The sequence below is a fragment of the Podarcis erhardii genome (genome assembly GCF_964252035.2).
Source record: "Podarcis erhardii genome assembly, chromosome: 2".
Classification (NCBI taxonomy): domain Eukaryota; kingdom Metazoa; phylum Chordata; class Lepidosauria; order Squamata; family Lacertidae; genus Podarcis; species Podarcis erhardii.
This window is the reverse complement of record NC_138498.1, coordinates 112,763,983-112,781,527: the sequence shown is the minus strand read 5'-3', so window position 1 is coordinate 112,781,527 and position 17,545 is coordinate 112,763,983. Positions and strand designations below refer to the sequence as shown.

General features: G+C 46.7%; 1 protein-coding gene across 2 annotated transcripts in view; it reads left to right on the top strand.

The window, feature by feature from the left end:
• Positions 1-2,901: 2,901 nt before the first annotated feature.
• The window catches only part of LOC309337139 (TNF receptor-associated factor 1-like), a 261,886-nt gene continuing 247,242 nt past the window's right edge, over positions 2,902-17,545 (top strand). Inside the window, exons 1-6 of one of the 2 annotated variants that reach the window (XM_081853853.1) lie at positions 2,902-2,986; positions 9,420-9,486; positions 10,168-10,455; positions 12,077-12,254; positions 14,279-14,427; positions 15,928-16,672. In XM_081853853.1, the coding sequence (XP_081709979.1) occupies positions 2,982-2,986; positions 9,420-9,486; positions 10,168-10,455; positions 12,077-12,254; positions 14,279-14,427; positions 15,928-16,146 (906 nt within the window). In that variant the 5' untranslated portion in view covers positions 2,902-2,981 and the 3' untranslated portion in view covers positions 16,147-16,672. Of the gene's footprint in view, positions 2,987-7,905; positions 8,319-9,419; positions 9,487-10,167; positions 10,456-12,076; positions 12,255-14,278; positions 14,428-15,927; positions 16,673-17,545 lie in introns of those variants that run through there. The other variant, XM_081853852.1, reaches the window with a different exon arrangement.

Here is a 17,545-nt window from a genome sequence, read left to right as displayed (position 1 = left end):
ACTGTATCCAGACCTAAGTCTGGGGTTTCTTGAGTCTGTTTTATTCTCAAAATTCCTATCCGTCTTCTTGAGTTGTATGTCCTCTTAAGTCTTCCGTGATAGTGGCTGGGTGTCTTTGTTTAAAAATGTTTTAAGATAACTGTAGTAGTAGTAGTAATAATAACATTAATAATAATAATAATAATTTATTTATACCCCGCCCAGCCACTCTGGGCAGCTCCCAACAGAATTAAAAGCACAATAGAACATCACACAGAACACTGAATTATGGTGCTGGAGGAGACTCTTGAGAGTTCCATGGACTGCAAGAAGATCAAACCTATCCATTTTGAAGGAAATCAGCCCCGAGTGCTCACTGGAAGGACAGATCCTGAAGCTGAGGCTCCAGTACTTTGGCCACCTCATGAGAAGAGGAGAAGACCCCCTGGAAAAGACCCTGATGTTGGGAAAGATTGAGGGCACAAGAGGAAGGGGACGACAGAGGACGAGATGGTTGGACCGTGTTCTTGAAGCTACAAACATGAGTCTGACCAAACTGTGGGAGGCGGTGGAAGACAGGAGTGCCTGGCGTGCTCTGGTCCATGGGGTCACGAAGAGTCAGACATGACTAACCGACTAAACAAGAAAAAGAAGACTTTAAAATTCTTATCACAGTATCTATATGCGTGTGTGTGTGTGTGTGTGTGTGTGTGTGTGTGTGTGTGTGAGTGTGTGTGTGTGTGTCCATAGCTTTCACCAGATTCTCAAAGGAGTCCATAACCCAAAACATGTTAAGAAACACTGCTTTCGAGGGAGGAAAATCTCCCTTCTTGTTGCTGTTATTAGATGCTTAGGAATCAGGGCTCAGGCTGTCTGGTTACAGCATCTCCTCTAGAAGTTCACCTTCCGCCCACAAGTAACTCATCGCTGACCACAATGTATGACCACAATGGGGGTTTCTTGACTCCCTTTAAGATTTTCTTTCCATGTGGTTGAGAGTTTCCTCCCCGTCCCCCAGCTCAACACAGAACGTAGGCATGTGTGTTTCAGCAGGGCCTGGAAAATTGCAGTTGTCCTGGGGCGGGGAGTCCCTCTGGTCGACAAGTAGGTCATACAATGATGACAGCAAACGTGGCAACAGATGGGGGACGAGAGATCACCTGAAATTTACCACCAAAGCTTCCTTTTCTCACTTTCTGCTTTGCTGACCTGAGGGACTTTCCCCACCTTCCTCCTTCTTGATCCTGGAGATATTTATATTTTACCCGGTTCACAGCTGGCCCAGGCAGGTGAGGGGGTGAGTAAACTGAAGTTTGCCAACTGAGGGCTTACACCTCCCCTTTCTAATACAGTCTGGCAAGTATTTGTTAAGCTGAGCACACTATCAATATAGGAACTGAGTATTTACCATCACGAAAGAATGGCCAGACTGCCCAGAAAGTGCAATCAGTGACCATTATAAGGTATATGGCAGACAGAATTTCTGCTGTAGACCGCCTCCTCTGCTATTGACCCCCTCCTTCTGTGATGTATGTATGCTGTTTCAGGGGGTGGTCTTGGGCTACAGGGTGGGCAATTTCAAAAGTCTGTATAAGAGCTTGCACACCAATGTTCTGGGTTCCTCCTCCCTCCTGCGTGGGGCAGGGGGTTGAGACGCTGTTGCAACAGTTTAATAAAGATCAGGCTTACTAGCTGCTTTGCTTCTCAATATTCTCTGGTTAGCCTCTGTTATTTTCTACGACCAATAGAGAACCTACATAAGGACTCTATACGTGCTCTTGGGAAAAGGAGCAGTTTTTGGGGGGACAGGAGGTGGGCTGGTGTGGAGGACTCCCTGGTCCTGAATGGGGTAACTGTGCCCCTGAAGGACCAGGTGCGCAGCCTGGGAGTCATTCTGGACTCACAGTTGTCCATGGAGGCACAGGTCAGTTCTGTGTCCAGGGCAGCTGTCTACCAGCTCCATCTGGTACGCCGGCTGAGACCCTACCTGCCCGCGGACTGTTTCACCAGAGTGATGCATGCTCTGGTTATCTCTCGCTTGGACTACTGCAATGCGCTCTACATGGGGCTAGCTTTGAAGGTGACCCGGAAACTACAACTAATCCAGAATGCGGAAGCTAGACTGGTGACCGGAAGCGGCCACCAAGACCACCAAGACCACATAAACCAGTCTTGAAAGACCTACACTGGCTCCCAGTATGTTTCCGAGCACAGTTCAAAGTGTTGGTGCTGACCTTTAAAGCCCTAAATGGCCTCGGTCCAGTATATCTGAAGGAGCGTCTCCACCCCCATCGTTCTGCCCGGACACTGAGGTCCAGTGCTGAGGGCCTTCTGGCGGTTCCCTCACTGCGAGAAGTTAGGTTACAGGGAACCAGGAAGAGGGCCTTCTCGGTAGTGGCACCCACCCTGTGGAACACCCTCCCACCAGATGTCAAAGAGAAAAACAACTACCTGACTTTTAGAAGACATCTGGAGGCAGCCCTGTTTAGGGAAGCTTTTAATGTTTAATAGACTATTGTATTTTAATATTCTGTTGATAGCCACCCAGAGTGGCTGGGGAAATATATTATTATTATTATTATTATTATTATTATTATTATTATTATGCGTTAGTTGCAGGGGGTTGGAATGGATGACCTCGCGGGGTCCCTTCCAACTCTGTGATTCTGCAATTCGGCATGCAACACCTGTGGCTTTCCCCCAACGAGTTACTTACCACCCTTCTGAAGCTGGCTGAGCAAGTTAAATCGAAAGCCCTCTTTGTTTTCAGTTCTGATTTTGATTTGGCATGATGACTTACCTTGGACTTCCTCCCCGGCTCTGGGATTCCCCCACCCAGCGGCTGTGACAGCCTCCGCGGCCAACCAATCAGCTTTCCCTGCCCACTCTGCTTGGGTACATCCAAGGGAGGGGAAAAACTTTGTCCTGCTTTCAGATGGGAAGCCAGAAAGCTTCAGAAAGAGAGAGGCACATGACGGGCATCTGCAGGACCCAGGAAGACAATGAGGTACATGGTTGGTGGCAGGAGGGAAAGGCGACATACAACATCGTTTTCAGGGCTGGAGGGTGGATGGATTTCAGCAGGGGTGACTTTTCAGTCAAGAGAAAAGGCAAACTGCAGGTGACATGCTAACAGCCTTTCTCAACCTGTGGGTCCCCAGATGTTCTTGAACTACAACTCCCGATTTTTCAATATGGTTTTGCAAGTATCCTTTAAACACCTTCCGGAACTCAGAACTCCTATTAGAATAAACAAGTTCCATTTTAAATACTGAAATACTAAATAAGACGGATAACAATGTGTAACAGAAAAAGAAGCATGAAATTAGGTTAAAGGTGTGTGAAAGAAAGTAATAGAAGTGGAAAGAAATTGCAGTGGAGTAGATTGGAAGTCTAACGCAAAGGTGGGGTGAGGGGTGGTGGTTGGTGATGGGAAAAGGAATTATCTGTGAATTAGAAATTTATTTTTTTTTTAAAAAAAAGAACTACAACTCCCATCACCCCTAGCTAGCAAGGCCAGAGCTCAGGGATGATGGGAGTTGTAGTCCAACAACATCTGGGGACCCCCAGGTTGAGAACCAGTGTGCTAGAGTTTTCTAGCATTGTGTAAGCATAGAGAGTTTTTTCCCCCTCCCTCTCTCCCGACGCTAGGCCTCGTAAACATCCAATGAGGCTGAAGGTTCGAAGATTCGGGGCAGATAAAAGAAAGCGCTTTTTCCATGGGTCACATAGTCGGAACTATGGAACTCACTGCCACAAGAAGCAGCAATGGCCGCCAATTTGGACGGCTTTAAAAGAAGACTGGGTGAATTCATGGAGGATACGTCTATCCGTGACTAATAGCCACAATGGCCAATGCTCTGCCTTCATGCTTGGTGGGAGTCAGGCTTCTGCTGGAAACCATGGCGAGGGAGAGGGGTCTTGTGCTGGAATCCCACTTGTGGGTTTCCTCAGATAGCTCAGCCAGTAGAAAAAGAGGCTCTTAATCTCTGGGTTAAGAGTTTGATCCCCGTCTTGGGGAAAAGATTTCTGCACTGCAGGGGGTTGGACTAGCTCAGGGGTAGGCAAACTAAGGCCCGGGGGCTGGATCCAGCCCAATCGCCTTCTAAATCTGGCCCATGGACGGTCCGGGAATCAGCGTGTTTTTCCATGAGTAGAATGTGTCCTTTTATTTAAAATGCACCTCTGGGTTATTTGTGAGGCATAGGAATTCATTCATATATTTTTTCCAAAATATAGTCCGGCCCCCCCACAAGGTCTGAGGGACGGTGGACCGGCCCCCTGCTTAAAAAGTTTGCTATAATATCCTGGTTACCAGATGACCCCTGGGTCCCTTCAAACCCAGCAATTCTATGCTTCTCTTATTTTATCTGGTTGGCCACTGTGAGAAGAAGGATGCTGGAGCAAAGGGGTCTTTGGCCTGATCCAGTGTTCTTATGTTCGTGATGGAAAGCGGGGTGGGGAAGGCAGGAGTTTTGAGCTGCCTGTGTTTTAGGGAAGCCTGGGCAACTGGTCCATCAACTCAGCATTTTCTGCTGCATTAGTGGTTCTCTGAGGTTTTGAGCAGCAGTCTCTCTCAGCCCTACTGGGACATAGGATTGCAGAATTGTAGAGTTGGAAGCAACCCTGAGGATCATCTAGTCCAACCCCCTGCAAGGCAGGAATACAGTGGTACCTCAGGTTAAGTACTTAATTCGTTCCGGAGGTCTGTTCTTAACCCGAAACTGTTCTTAACCTGAAGCACCACTTTAGCTAATGGGGCCTCTTGCTGCCACCATGCGATTTCTGTTCTCATCCTGAAGCAAAGCTCTTAACCCGAGGTAATATTTCTGGGTTAGCGGAGTCTGTAACCTGAAGCGTATGTAACACCGTAATAGTAATAATAATAATAATAATAATAATAATAATAATAATTTATTTATACCCTGTCCATCTGGCTGGGTTTCCCTAGCGGCTCCCAACAGAGTATTAAAAACACAATAAAAAATATAATAAAAGTACGACTTTCCCCTATGAGGCTCAAACCTGCAACTTTGGCCTTATCAGCACAATGCTCCAGCCAACTGAGCTGCCTGTGGCAAATTTCAAGAATAGAACCTGCATGCAAAGGAGATGATCTACCAGTAGTAGTAGTAGTAGTAATAATAATAATAATAATAATAATAATAATAATAATAATAATAATTTATTTATATCCCGCCCATCTGGCTGAGTTTCCCCAGCCACTCTGGGCAGCTCCCAATCAAATGTTAAAAACAGTACAGCATTAAATATTAAAAACTTCCCTAAACAGGGCTGCCTACCAGTGACCTACTGCCCCTCAAAGGCCCAAGAGACTTCCTTCGGTGGCATGGCTCAGCTGTGGGATAAAGAGGGGGCATGGTTTGAGGACCCATGATGACAGCTACCTTGCTTGGTCCCCCCCCCAAAAAAAAGAAACATAAAATGCGTTGTGCGCTGCCCGGGAATCGAACCCGGGTCGCAAGAATGGGAATCTTGCATGATACCACTACACCAGCAGCGCTGGCGACAGCTGCCTCCCTGAAGCTTAAAGGGGTTTGTGTCCGGTCAGAGCCTGGATGGGGAGACTGCCTGGGAAACTCATGCATACAGCCTCGAATTTTATGATGGATAAAGGCAGGACATAAATGTGCGAAAGAAAAAAAGCCTTGGAGCACCTGCAGTTATGCCCTTCACTCTCCTTTCCTCTTAAAATATCCACATCTAAGTCAGAATTTACAGGTACAGTGGTACCTCGGGTTAATAACTTAATTCGTTCGGGAGGTCCGTTCTTAACCTGAAACTGTTCTTAACCTGAGGTACCACTTTAGCTAATGGGGCCACCCGCTGCCGCTGTGCAATTTCTGTTCTCATCCTGAGGTAAAGTCAGTGGCGTGGCGTGGGTTGTCAGCACCCGGGGCAAGGCAAGTAATTTGCGCCCCCTAACCCGTGGATTTGCGCCCCCTAACCCTAACCCCCAGATGTTGCGCCCGGTGCGGCCGGCCCCCCCTGCACCCCCCACGCTACGCCACTGGGTAAAGTTCTTAACCCGAGGTACTATTTCTGGGTTAGCGGAGTCTGTAACCTGAAGCGTCTGTAACCCGAGGTACCACTGTACAGCTTTTCGGTGGGAGCACGGCCGCAGGATCAGCTCTGCCCCTCCCTCCTCCTTCTCAAAAACTAAATTTGGGACGGATTGCAATTGATGAGACCTGTCCCACCAACAAGAGGCCAAAAACACTTTAAAATCTTTTGGATGAAGGACCTAAAGCCTGGGTAAAGAAAGAAAGTTTTTGCCCGGCGCTTAAAGAACTCCCAGTAGCTACACGGTGGCAAAGAGAAAATACTTCGCACATGCTCAAAGGAACGCCGTTGATTGTTCGAATCCTCGTGTGACAAGACTGCAGCTGGAAACTTCGGTCTAGGGCGAAGCTAGGAGTTGAACTAAGTGTGAGAGGGGGGCAAGTTTCAACCCCAGCATTTCCACAACACGTAGGGCTGGGGATTCCCAGAGTGGTTTAACGTTCAATTCCTCTTCACGGGAAGCTCTGGGAATGGGAGAGGAATAGAGGTCTCCTAAGTCAAAGCACCTTTAACAAACGACAGCTCCCAGAATTCTTTGGGGGGAGCTGTTCAATGGGGTTTTTAACTTGGGTGGGTGCAGTTTTATTTGGAGGGCAGAGTTGTTTAAAATTGTTAAACATTATATGTGAGTTTGATTTTTGTATTTGTAGGCTGGAGTATTATTTAGGGGCTTTTGTTGGGGAGTGTATTGTTTATTAGTGTGTATACATAAGTACAGTGGTACCTCGGGTTACAGACGCTTCAGGTTACAGACTCCCCTACCTAAGAAATAGTACCTCAGGTTAAGAACTTTGCTTCAGGATGAGAACAGAAATCACGTGGCAGCAGCGGGAGGCCCCATTAGCTAAAGTAGTACCTCAGGTTAAGAACAGTTTCAGGTTAAGAACGGACCTCCAGAACGAATTACGAACCTCCAGAACAAATTAAGTTCTTAACCCGAGGTACCACTGTAGGTTAATTGTTTGGATTATTTTGATTGTGCTTGGATTATTCCGATTATTAAAAGACGCCCCATGGATACACAGTACACATGTTCCACGGGACTTCTTTTAAAAGACTCACCTTGTATTTTGTGCTTTTATTATTTTGATTATGCATTTTGTGCTTTTGTTATTTTGTTTGTGTATTTTGTGCTTCGTATATTGTAACTTTGACCTACGGGTATAGGATGGTATAAGAAATAATGATGATGATGATGATGATGATGATGATGATAATAATAATAATAATAATAATAATAATAATAATAATAATTAGAAGTGGCATCACAGCGCTTTAAATTTATGGTCGTAAACGTGGTCCAAGCGACTCTCCCCCTTCCCACTCTGGAAAATGTCTGTGCCATTCTCAGCTTACATGAGGTCTTTCCTTCTTCCTGAAAGCTGGGGAATTACATTTTGCCGCTGCCTCCATCCATCCAGCCACCCACTGCTTCCCCTCCTCTGCACATCTCAGAAGTGGGGTTCCCCTGGGGCTCTCTCCCCCCTGACCACAGAAAGAAAAAAATCCCTGACACTTGATGTCATCTGGTGACAAAGCTGAGTGGAATAAACGTTGGCTGCATCTGGGGGGAGAAACTGTGATCTCCTCGCATGACTGGCAGGAATGTTGGGGGAAACCCAGAATGTTTGAACTGCAGCCTGAGTAACTAAAAACAAGGGGGAACCCAAAGCGGGGCTCCCAGGCACAATAGCGGGAGCCAGGGAGGGGATGCAAAATGGCTGTAATCATTTGCAGAGGATCTACCCTATACTGCGCTTGTGGCAGTTAAAAACCTCTGGCAGCGGCTAAACGGCAAGGAATCTGGCAACACGGCCGGCAGTCTAACTCCATTGATAGATAGATAAAACTTTATTCGCATTAGCCAATGGCCATAGCAACAGTAAAACATTAGAGTGTGCGCAGAAAAGGAAATTTGATATAAGAGCAGAATGTAAAGTCCTGAATCAGCCGTCAGTTAGTGGCCCTTATTCTGATTGCCCCAGCTACGAACCTAGCAACCTTTGCTGTTATCTGCTCATTTTGATCTGATAGAAGAAAAGGACATTGTGGCAGTGGTTGAGCGCCCTGGGATGGTTAGTATGAGTGGGGTGATGATCTTGTCCTTCAGGTCTTTGTAGAGAGTACAAGACAGGAGGACGTGTGCCGCTGTTTCGGTGCTACCATCTCCACAGGGGCAAAGACGTTTCTCAGGCGGGATCTTTTGGAAACGACCCTCAAGTACCGCAGATGGCAAAACATCCAGTCTTGCAAGTGTAAAAGCACGTCTGTATTTTGGGACAATAAGTTTGTGTAGATATGGGGCCAGAGAATCAGAACGGAGAGGTGGAAAATGAACATACCAAGGGCAGAATTTCTTTATAGTGGACAGGTTGTTCTGATGCTCAGTATCTTTTAGACGTTGACCGGTTAGACGGTTTGCTTTAGTAGGGCCCATAGTGAGTAGGTGTTGTGGGGATAGGCCACAAGAGTTTTTGATAGACGGTTTTAAGCCAGGCACTTTTATGGGAGTCTTGAAATACTCGGGAAAGTAAACCGGGGGGATTTGCGTTTAGGCGGAGCCAGAAGTTAAGAGTTCTTTGCCAAGTCCGTACTTCTACTGAAGGGAGACTTGCCTCCAGTCTCAATGATGCGTTTGGGATGCATGGCAGTACAGAAAAAAATCTGCCTTAAAAACTTTGATTGAACAGCTTCCAAAGTGCTAAGGTAGTCCAAATCTGAGCCCCGTATAATAGCTGTCCTGGGGGTTTAGCTTGGAAGACTTCTAGGGTTTAAACATATCCAGCTCAAGGGCCAGTAAAGAGAAAGGCAAAGTAGGAACAATCAAGGCAAAGCCCCAGTCTATATCTGAGAAGGAAACCTCGAACCAGTTCTGAAACAAACATAACAATGGAAGTAACTTCCAAGAGCCCTGGAAGGATACCAACTGGCAACACAGGTAGTAGAGAGGTGGTGACCCATGATATTGATGGGAACATACTACAGGTCTGGCAAGTTTCAAACCAGGAAAAAGCCTGGAGCCTAACTCCGTTGAGGGAAGGGGAGGTTGTCCCCTTTTTCCCTGGCAGAGAGGTGGGACGCCATTTTTTGGTTCACCTCAGGTGACAAAATGCCTTGGGCTGTCCCTGCCGCCACCGCACCAGTTGCTGATGCAGGCCTGGCCTGGCCAATGGACACGAGAGCTAAGTGGAGCCTCGGAGGCACCATACTGTCAGACTATAAGAGATGGGCATTTTCTTCCTGTCTTGCTCAAAGTATCAGGTTGGCCACTGTGAGAAGCAGGATATTGGACTATGTAGGCCTGAGTTGGCAGGAGTGGTCTTGACCTTTCTTTTCTTTACTTTCTTGCCTTTCAGCTGTGAAATGTCCTCACCTGAATGCCTGAAGGAGAAAGGAATTGAGCTCCTCACCCATTTTGACATGGTGGGTCTTAAGGAGATGATAGATGATAGGTAGGTAGGTAGAAGAAGAAGAAGAGGAGGAGTTTAGATTTGATATCCCACTTTATCACTACCCTAAGGAGTCTCAAAGCGGCTAACATTTTCCTTTCCCTTCCTCCCCCACAACAAACACTCTGAGGTGAGTGAGGCTGAGAAACTTCAGAGAAGTGTGACCAGCCCAAGAAAAATAAATAACTTATTTACAACAGCGGCAAGAGTCTTGTTAACACAAGGATGGAAGAATGAGGAAATCCCAACGAAAGAACAGTGGCAAAAAAAATTGATGAGTTATGCAGAATTGGTCAAATTGACATATAAACTGTGTGAAAAGGACAACAGTGACTTCAAGGAAGAATGGGAACTTTTTACAAATTACTTAAAAAGACAACAAAATGATTTGCACTCCTTGGCAGATTTTGAATAAACACCCATAAATTTATTAGTTGAACACAGGACAGATAAGGCAAGGATATGTACAATTTTATAATATGCAGAGAACAATATGTGCAAAGAAATCAGAGAGGGGGGCTGAGAGAAGCCCTTGGTGGGGGGGAAATAATGTGATTGATTATGTGGATTGATATTTTGTTATGCTGAAATTGCTTAATAAAAATACTTTAAAAAAACCAACAACAAAATGACAATGGGCGATGCTCTCCTGCAGGTTAGCCTTCGATATCATCAGGCTCCCGACGAACAAGTAGGTGGAACCATGGCGTCCCAGCACTCACACCTGCTCGGGGCTTTGCAGCAGTTATCGGGTCTGGACAAGTTGTGGGAGAGGCTAAAGTCCGACCTTCCGTGCAAGCAGAAACTGGGAGAGCTGGAAACACGGCAGAAGACCTTGGAGAACATCGTCTCGGTTTTGAGTCGGGAGCTGGGCAGGAGAGAGGAGGCCCCTGCAAATGCCCTCGGAGAAGCTATGGCCAGGATCCTTTACCTGGAGGAGAAGGTAAGAGACAGCCTCATGCAGACCGCAGCTTGGAAAGACTAGGATTCACTCTCAGGAAACACTGAACAGGGAGCCTATGGGCCTGCAGATTTTCTTGGGCTATGACTCCCCTGTTCCCTGACCACTGGCTATGCTGGTGCAAACTGGAATATGGCCATATCTGGAAGGATGCACCTGTCCCCACAACAGACCTTCTGCAATGCTATTTAGCATTTTTTTTTTGTTTTAAATTTATTTAATCATTTTTTTCAATACAAACAACAACCGCAAAAGACACATACGACAAAAACCACCATAATACTAATAACACAATTTGACATTTCAGATTTGAATACATTGATATACATATGACTACACCTTTTTAACAATATTTTCCCACCTCTCTCTCTCCCCCCCCCCTTCCCACCACTATCCGCCTTATCGCTTAAATATTCCTTCCGGATTTCTTCATATTTATCCAGTCTTAATTTGCGTCGACATGACATTCGTTCGTATGTAGCTACTCTGTCCATGTTACCAATCCGTGTGCTCAATGGAATCTTTTTGAGGCTCTTCCAATTCATCAAAACAAGTTTTTTTGCTTCTAATATAGCACGGTACACCCACTGTTATTTAGCATTTGTTGGCATCCATCTGTCTTAGGAGACAATGGAGTGCGTCTCCGGGGGTGAAGGCAAACAGCTGCGTTAGCAAAGTGACCTTTTCGGAACGCAAGCCTGGGCAGTGCATACAGAGGTCCTGGACTGGCCAGGTGACAAGTCCCCACTCTCAGCCTTGCTGATGTGGTCCAAAGGAAAGAAAAGCAAGAGTTTTGTGCCCAGCTTGGCTGCAGGAGTTGCCAGGAGGCGTACAAGGCACATATTCAACCACCTTAGGGACTCCACACCAGATTTATGTAGGGTTTATTCCTTAGCATTTATAAGGGCACTACTGGAACACTCAAAGCAGCTCCGCTACATCAGCAGGCTGAGGAGCCTTATCTTCCCATGCCTGGAGGGTCAATTTGACAGGTGGGTGTGGCTGCCCACCTGTCAATCACCTGGCACCTTAGTGGTACCAGGTGACACTGTGCTTTGAAGTCCTTTTGCAAACACTCCTATGCTGCTGTTTAAACATCCTGTTTCCAGAACTTTATAGAGCAGCGCAGGGCCATTATTAATTTTTTTTATTATTATTATTATTATTATTATTATTATTATTATTATTATTTTGCAAAACACTGGTCCAGATGAAACAATGGTATGACTGCATTAGGCAGTTTCCACCATTCCTCTGTTACTGAAGGTATGAATAATTCGATGCAAAAGACTTTGAGGAAGAGCCTTGGGCTCAGTGACAGAGCACAAATTTTGCCCACCACCTCTAGTTAGGGCTGGAGAACTGCTGCCATGCAGCTGCTTTTGGACTACAACTCCCATCATCCCTGACCACTGGTCCTGCTAGCTAGGGATGATGGGAACTGCAGTCCAAAAACAGCTGGAGACCCAAGTTTGGGACAATACTGAGATGGTCTGAGGCAGCTCCTCCCATGTCCCTATGAGCATTTTTGCTTTATGTTCTGTTCACCTCACACTCAAATGGACGGCAGCTTCTTGACAGCTCTCCATTCATTTCCTTCCAGGTTCAACAACAAGACTCCCTCTTGACCCTGAAGGATGTGATGATCAGCAACTTAGCATCCCGCCTCCAAGTCTTGGAGCAAACCACGTATGACGGGTGTTTCTTTTGGAAAGTCCCCGAGATGGGACTCAGACTGCAGGAGGTGCAAACAGGAAACAGGCCTGCCCTGTATTCCCCCAGTGAGTTGACCTGAAAGCGCAAAGAGGAAAGAAACACAAAGGGGGGTTCTGGTTTTGTAAGAACGTTCCCTGTGAAGAGGGGCCAGCTCTTAAACTGTGGTGTAGTGGTTAAGAGTGGTAGACTCGTATTCTGGTGAACCGGGTTCGTGTCTCCGCTCCTCCACATGCAGCTGCTGGGTGACCTTGGGCCAGTCACACTTCTCTGAAGTCTCTCAGCCCCACTCACCTCACAGAGTTTTTGTTGAGGGGGAGGAAGGGAAAGGAGAATGTTAGCTGCTTTGAGACTCCTTTGGGTAGTGATAAAGCGGGATATCAAATCCAAACTCCTCTTCTTCTTAAACCACTCTAACTGTATCTCTGGGGGGAGAATAGGGGTTCCCCAACAACACCCAGGACCCTTAACAAACTACAGCTCCCAGAATCCTATGGGGGAAGCCATGACTGTGGTGTGAACATGGCCTTGATGTTAATAATAATAATAATAATAATAATATTTTATTTATATCCCGCCATCCCCAGCCGAAGCCGGGCTCAGAGCGGCTAACAACAGTAAAATAATACAACATTCTAAAATACAACTTGGAAGGGATGTGAGTCAGCACCAGTGGTGCCTCTCCATCTCCAGCCCAGCTTGGGACGAACCAAGTTTATCCACTCGGGTACCATAACCCTGTCAGTCTGCAATTCTTAGTGCAGAAAGTATTGATCTGATGTGTAGAGATCTTTCCTATTCTACTTAATTCAAGAGGGTTCTGGAAGCTTCTCTGTGTGAAAGAAACAAGCAGAAGGCTCTTGATGTTTGAGTTATTCTTTCAGAGAAGCTGAGTACAGCTGGCCTAAACAGGTTCTGCTACCCCTTCTTTCTTTCTTTCTTTCTTTCTTTCTTTCTTTCTTTCTCTCTCTCTCTCTCTCTCTCTCTCTCTCTCTCTCTCTCTCTCTCTCTCTCTTCCTTCTGGTATGGTGTTCCGTACATAGCATGCAGCATGCTTAGTGTTAAGGTTTAGATTGTAAGTTTAAGTTAAGTCTGCTGCAACTGGATTTCAACTGGGAGCCAGCGTGGTGTAGTGGTTAAGAGCGGTAGACTCGTAATCTGGGGAACCGGGTTCGCATCTTTGCTCCTCCACATGCAGCTGCTGGGTGACCTTGGGCCAGTCACACTTCTCTGAAGTCTCTCAGCCCCACTCACCTCACAGAGTGTTTGTTGTGGGGGAGGAAGGGAAAGGAGAATGTTAGCCGCTTTGAGACTCCTGAAGGGGAGTGAAAGGCGGGATATCAAAGCCAAACTCTTCTTCTTCTTATGGGCAGTGCCAATCCTGAATGTTTCGGATTTGTGACCATTATGCTCATTTGCCTTCAGTAAAGCTCTGCTGGATGAAATTTAATTGCCTCTGGTCTACAGTCCTACCTTGGGTTGAAGTTGCTTCAGGTTGAGCGTTTACGGGTTGCGTCCCGCAGCAACCCGGAAGTAATGGAACACATTACTTCCAGGTTTCGCTGCTCACGCATGCGCAGACGCTCAAAATGATGTCACGCGCATGCGCAGAAGCGGTGAATCGCGACCCACACAGACACACAGATGCGGGTTGTGTTCACTTCAGGATGTGAACAGGGCTCCAGAACGGATCCCGTTCGCATCCAGAGGTACCACTGTATTTTGGGGGAATCCTGCAACGTGTTTCAGTTTTTACTCTGCCAACTATAGTGGTACCTCAGGTTAAGTACTTAATTGGTTCCGGAGGTCTGTTCTTAACGTGAAACTGTTCTTAACCTGAAGCACCACTTTAGCTAATGGGGCCTCCTGCTGCCGCCTCGTCGCTGGAGCACGATTTCTGTTCTTATCCTGAAGCAAAGTTCTTAACCTGAAGCACTATTTCTGGGTTAGCAGAGTCTGTAACCTGAAGCGTATGTAACCTGAGGTACCACTGTATACACATTGGAATTTGCTCTGGATCAATATTGAGTAGACTTTCAATGACAGACCCACCTTTCTGACGCCACCTGTTTCCTTCCCTTTTGCCCCCAAGCGTTTTACACCAGCCGCTACGGTTACAAGCTCTGTCTCAAGCTGTTCCTGAACGGAGACGGGGCAGGAGCAGGCACCCACCTCTCACTTTTCCTCGTTCTGATGAGAGGAGAACATGACTTCCATCTCAAGTGGCCTTTCCGGCACAAGGTACGGGGGCTTTTGTGCTGGGGATATAAAGGTAAAGTAAAGGGACCCCTGACCATTAGGTTCAGTCATGGCCGACTCTGGGGTTGCGGCGCTCATCTCGCTTTACTGGCCGAGGGAGCCGGCGTACAGCTTCCGGGTCATGTGGCCAGCATGACTAAGCCACTTCTGGCGAACCAGAGCTGCGCACAGGAACGCCGTTTACCTTCCTGCTCGAGTGGTACCTATTTATCTACTTGCACTTTGAGGTGCTTTCAAACTGCTAGGTTGGCAGGAGCAGGGACTGAGCAACGGGAGCTCACCCCGTTGCGTTGATTCGAACCGCTGACCTTCTGATCGGCAAGTCCTAGGCTCTGTGGTTTAACCCACAGCGCCACCCGCGTCCCTCTGGGACACTGTCCCGCTGGGGGTATAGAGTCGAATAAGAACCATAAGGCAGTGTTGTGGAGCCTGTAACCTTCGAAGCATTGCTAGACTTCAGTTCCCATCATCCCTGACTAGCTGGAGCTGAGGAGAGTTGGAGTCCAACAACCAGTGTTAGAAATTAGCCAGGTGTGTTTTGCAACTGGTGCTATGACCATGTGGAGATCTCGGGAAGCCAGGCTGGCGACCGACATTTCCATTTGGGCTGGCCTCCAGCTTTCTTAAGTAGGTAAGCAGAAGGGCTTATTTACTGGGTTCATTTCCCACTTTCTCTCTCCAACTAATACATGGTTCACTTCCCATCTCAGTTAATCTCTACAACAATCCTGCGAGGTAAGTTAAGTGAGCTTCCCAACCGAGTGGGGATTTGAACCCTGATCTCCTAAGTCCTAGTCCAACACTCTAACCACTACACCTCACTGGCTTCCCAGAGTTCTTCTGCTACGGGGCAGCTATATCAATGAAGTCAGTAAATAAATATGGGGAAAGCAAAATGTCACCAAAGGTGGATCTACACACAGGCGTGGGGGGGGGGACCACTATAAATAAGCTGGGAATTAGATTGCTATAACAAAACAAAACAAAACAAAACAAAACAAAACAAAACAAAACAAAACAAAACAAAACAAAACAAAAACCCTATGAAAAAAGTGTATTAAAAATTTCCTGCTCTCTGCCACCATCTGGTGTTGCATGTTTATAGCACATCAAATAATTGTTTCTTTTCTAATGTTGCTGCGTTTTTAGAGCAGGATCTGAAATATTTTCCTTGAAGCTGCAATTGGTTTTATTATGGATTGTTCCACTTGATGTTTCGATGTTTTTGCAAACCGCTTTGAGATCCCCCCCCCTTTAAAATATAAAGCGGTATAAAAATGAAAATAATAATAAAAAAAACTCCATGGAAGATGGTGCCTAGATATGCCGTTGTGGTTTAAAATTCCATTTGGCAACGAGCTCATATATATCTAACACTGCCAATGACGTATGAAAGGCCACTCAGAAGCTGTGATGGTTACAATTGATTTGAGATTTGCAATTGAGAGACATGCCTTCTTTTGCCCTCTTTTTTCCCCCCAGGTCACCTTCACTCTCCTAGATCAAGTCAACAAGCGCCACATCTCCACCTCCTTCCGCCCCTTGGAGACCTCGTCTTCCTTCCAGCGTCCCACAAGCGAAGCCAACGTGGCCAGCGGCCTGCCTGAGTTTTGCCCCTTGAACTTGCTCCACGCCCCGGGGGCTACCTATATCCATAACGACACATTAGCCATTCAAGCTGTGATAGACACAAAGGCTTAGACTTCGAGCAACTTTCACCCTTCCTACCATATGGCGGCTGCTCCGAGAGGCCGAGGTGGCAAGTTTCCAAAGGGAACTCTGCCCAAAGGGACCCTTTGCTGCATTCTCCACAGTCTTTTCTCAAATGGGGTGCGACTGGAAAAGGAAAAAAAGGAAACCTTTGGAAGTTTCCCTTGTCCCCCCAAAACGCTAGCAAGACAGGGTAGCGAGCGCTCCGTGCTATCCGAAGAAGAAGAAAGTAAATTCAGCACCCAGAACATTGTTGTTGTTGTTGTTTAGTCGTTTAGTCATGTCCGACTCTTCGTGATCCCATGGACCAGAGCATGCCAGGCACTCCTGTCTTCCACTGCCTCCCACAGTTTGGTCAAACTCATGCTGGTAGCTTCGAGAACACTGTCCAGCCATCTTGTCCTCTGTCGTCCCTTTCTCCTTGTGCCCTCCATCTTTCCCAACATCAGGGTCTTTTCCAGGGAGTCTTCTCTTCTCATGAGGTGGCCAAAGTATTAGAGTCTCAGCTTCACGATCTGTCCTTCCAGTGTCCTTCCAGTGAGCACTCAGTGCCACAAAACATGGCAGGTTCTATAAACTTAGTAATTTATTCCAAGAGCTGTGTAGCGCTTTCGTGTAAAATCCTGGCTGTTATGGCACGGATGAAAGGTGTGAACTTAAAAAAAAGAAAGAGTTTCTGCCTTAATTCTAGTATCTCAACAGGTAAAGCTTTCCCCCTCCCTGTGGCACCATGCCAAGACTGCACCTGTTGGTTTTCCGCCTGCTGTACCTGAAACCAGCGACCCACCAAGCTGGTGTTGTGCCCTGCCGGTGGTCTGGTAGCCTTCAATGTTGTTGTTTTCTTCTCCCTTGCCTTCTTAGGACTGCAAGGTCAGGGAGGTTGTCAGGTTACCTGAAAAGACCACAATACACAATGGCCTCCTTGGAAGCGTAGCGTAGCTCCACCAGTCTTGTTTGTAGGCACCCAGAACTTTTGGCCATTAAAGTATTGAGATATGAGGTCTACTTCCCTTGTACTATGGTGGGTAGGATTTGTGCTTTTTATACGTATCGGTGGATGAGCATTTGTAGGTTTTTTTGTTTTCGTTTCCCCAACTGGCTTTGATGCGTTTCACCGTTATTTGTATCTTACTAAATTCATAATTGCTCTGGAACACATTTGCGTGACAGGCAATGGGATAATGATCATAATAATGATCGCAATGACAGTAAATGATGTGCTGCAGTCATGACTGCGCTAAGAACAGGCCCCAATGCTTAGACTTGATTTCATCGGAACTGAGTGAAGATGGCGGCTGCCAGCCGCGAAAAGACCTTTGGATTGATTTGGCAGAAACACCAGCGTGTGAGGAGATGCTGCAAACTTATAGAGGGGAATCATAGACATAAA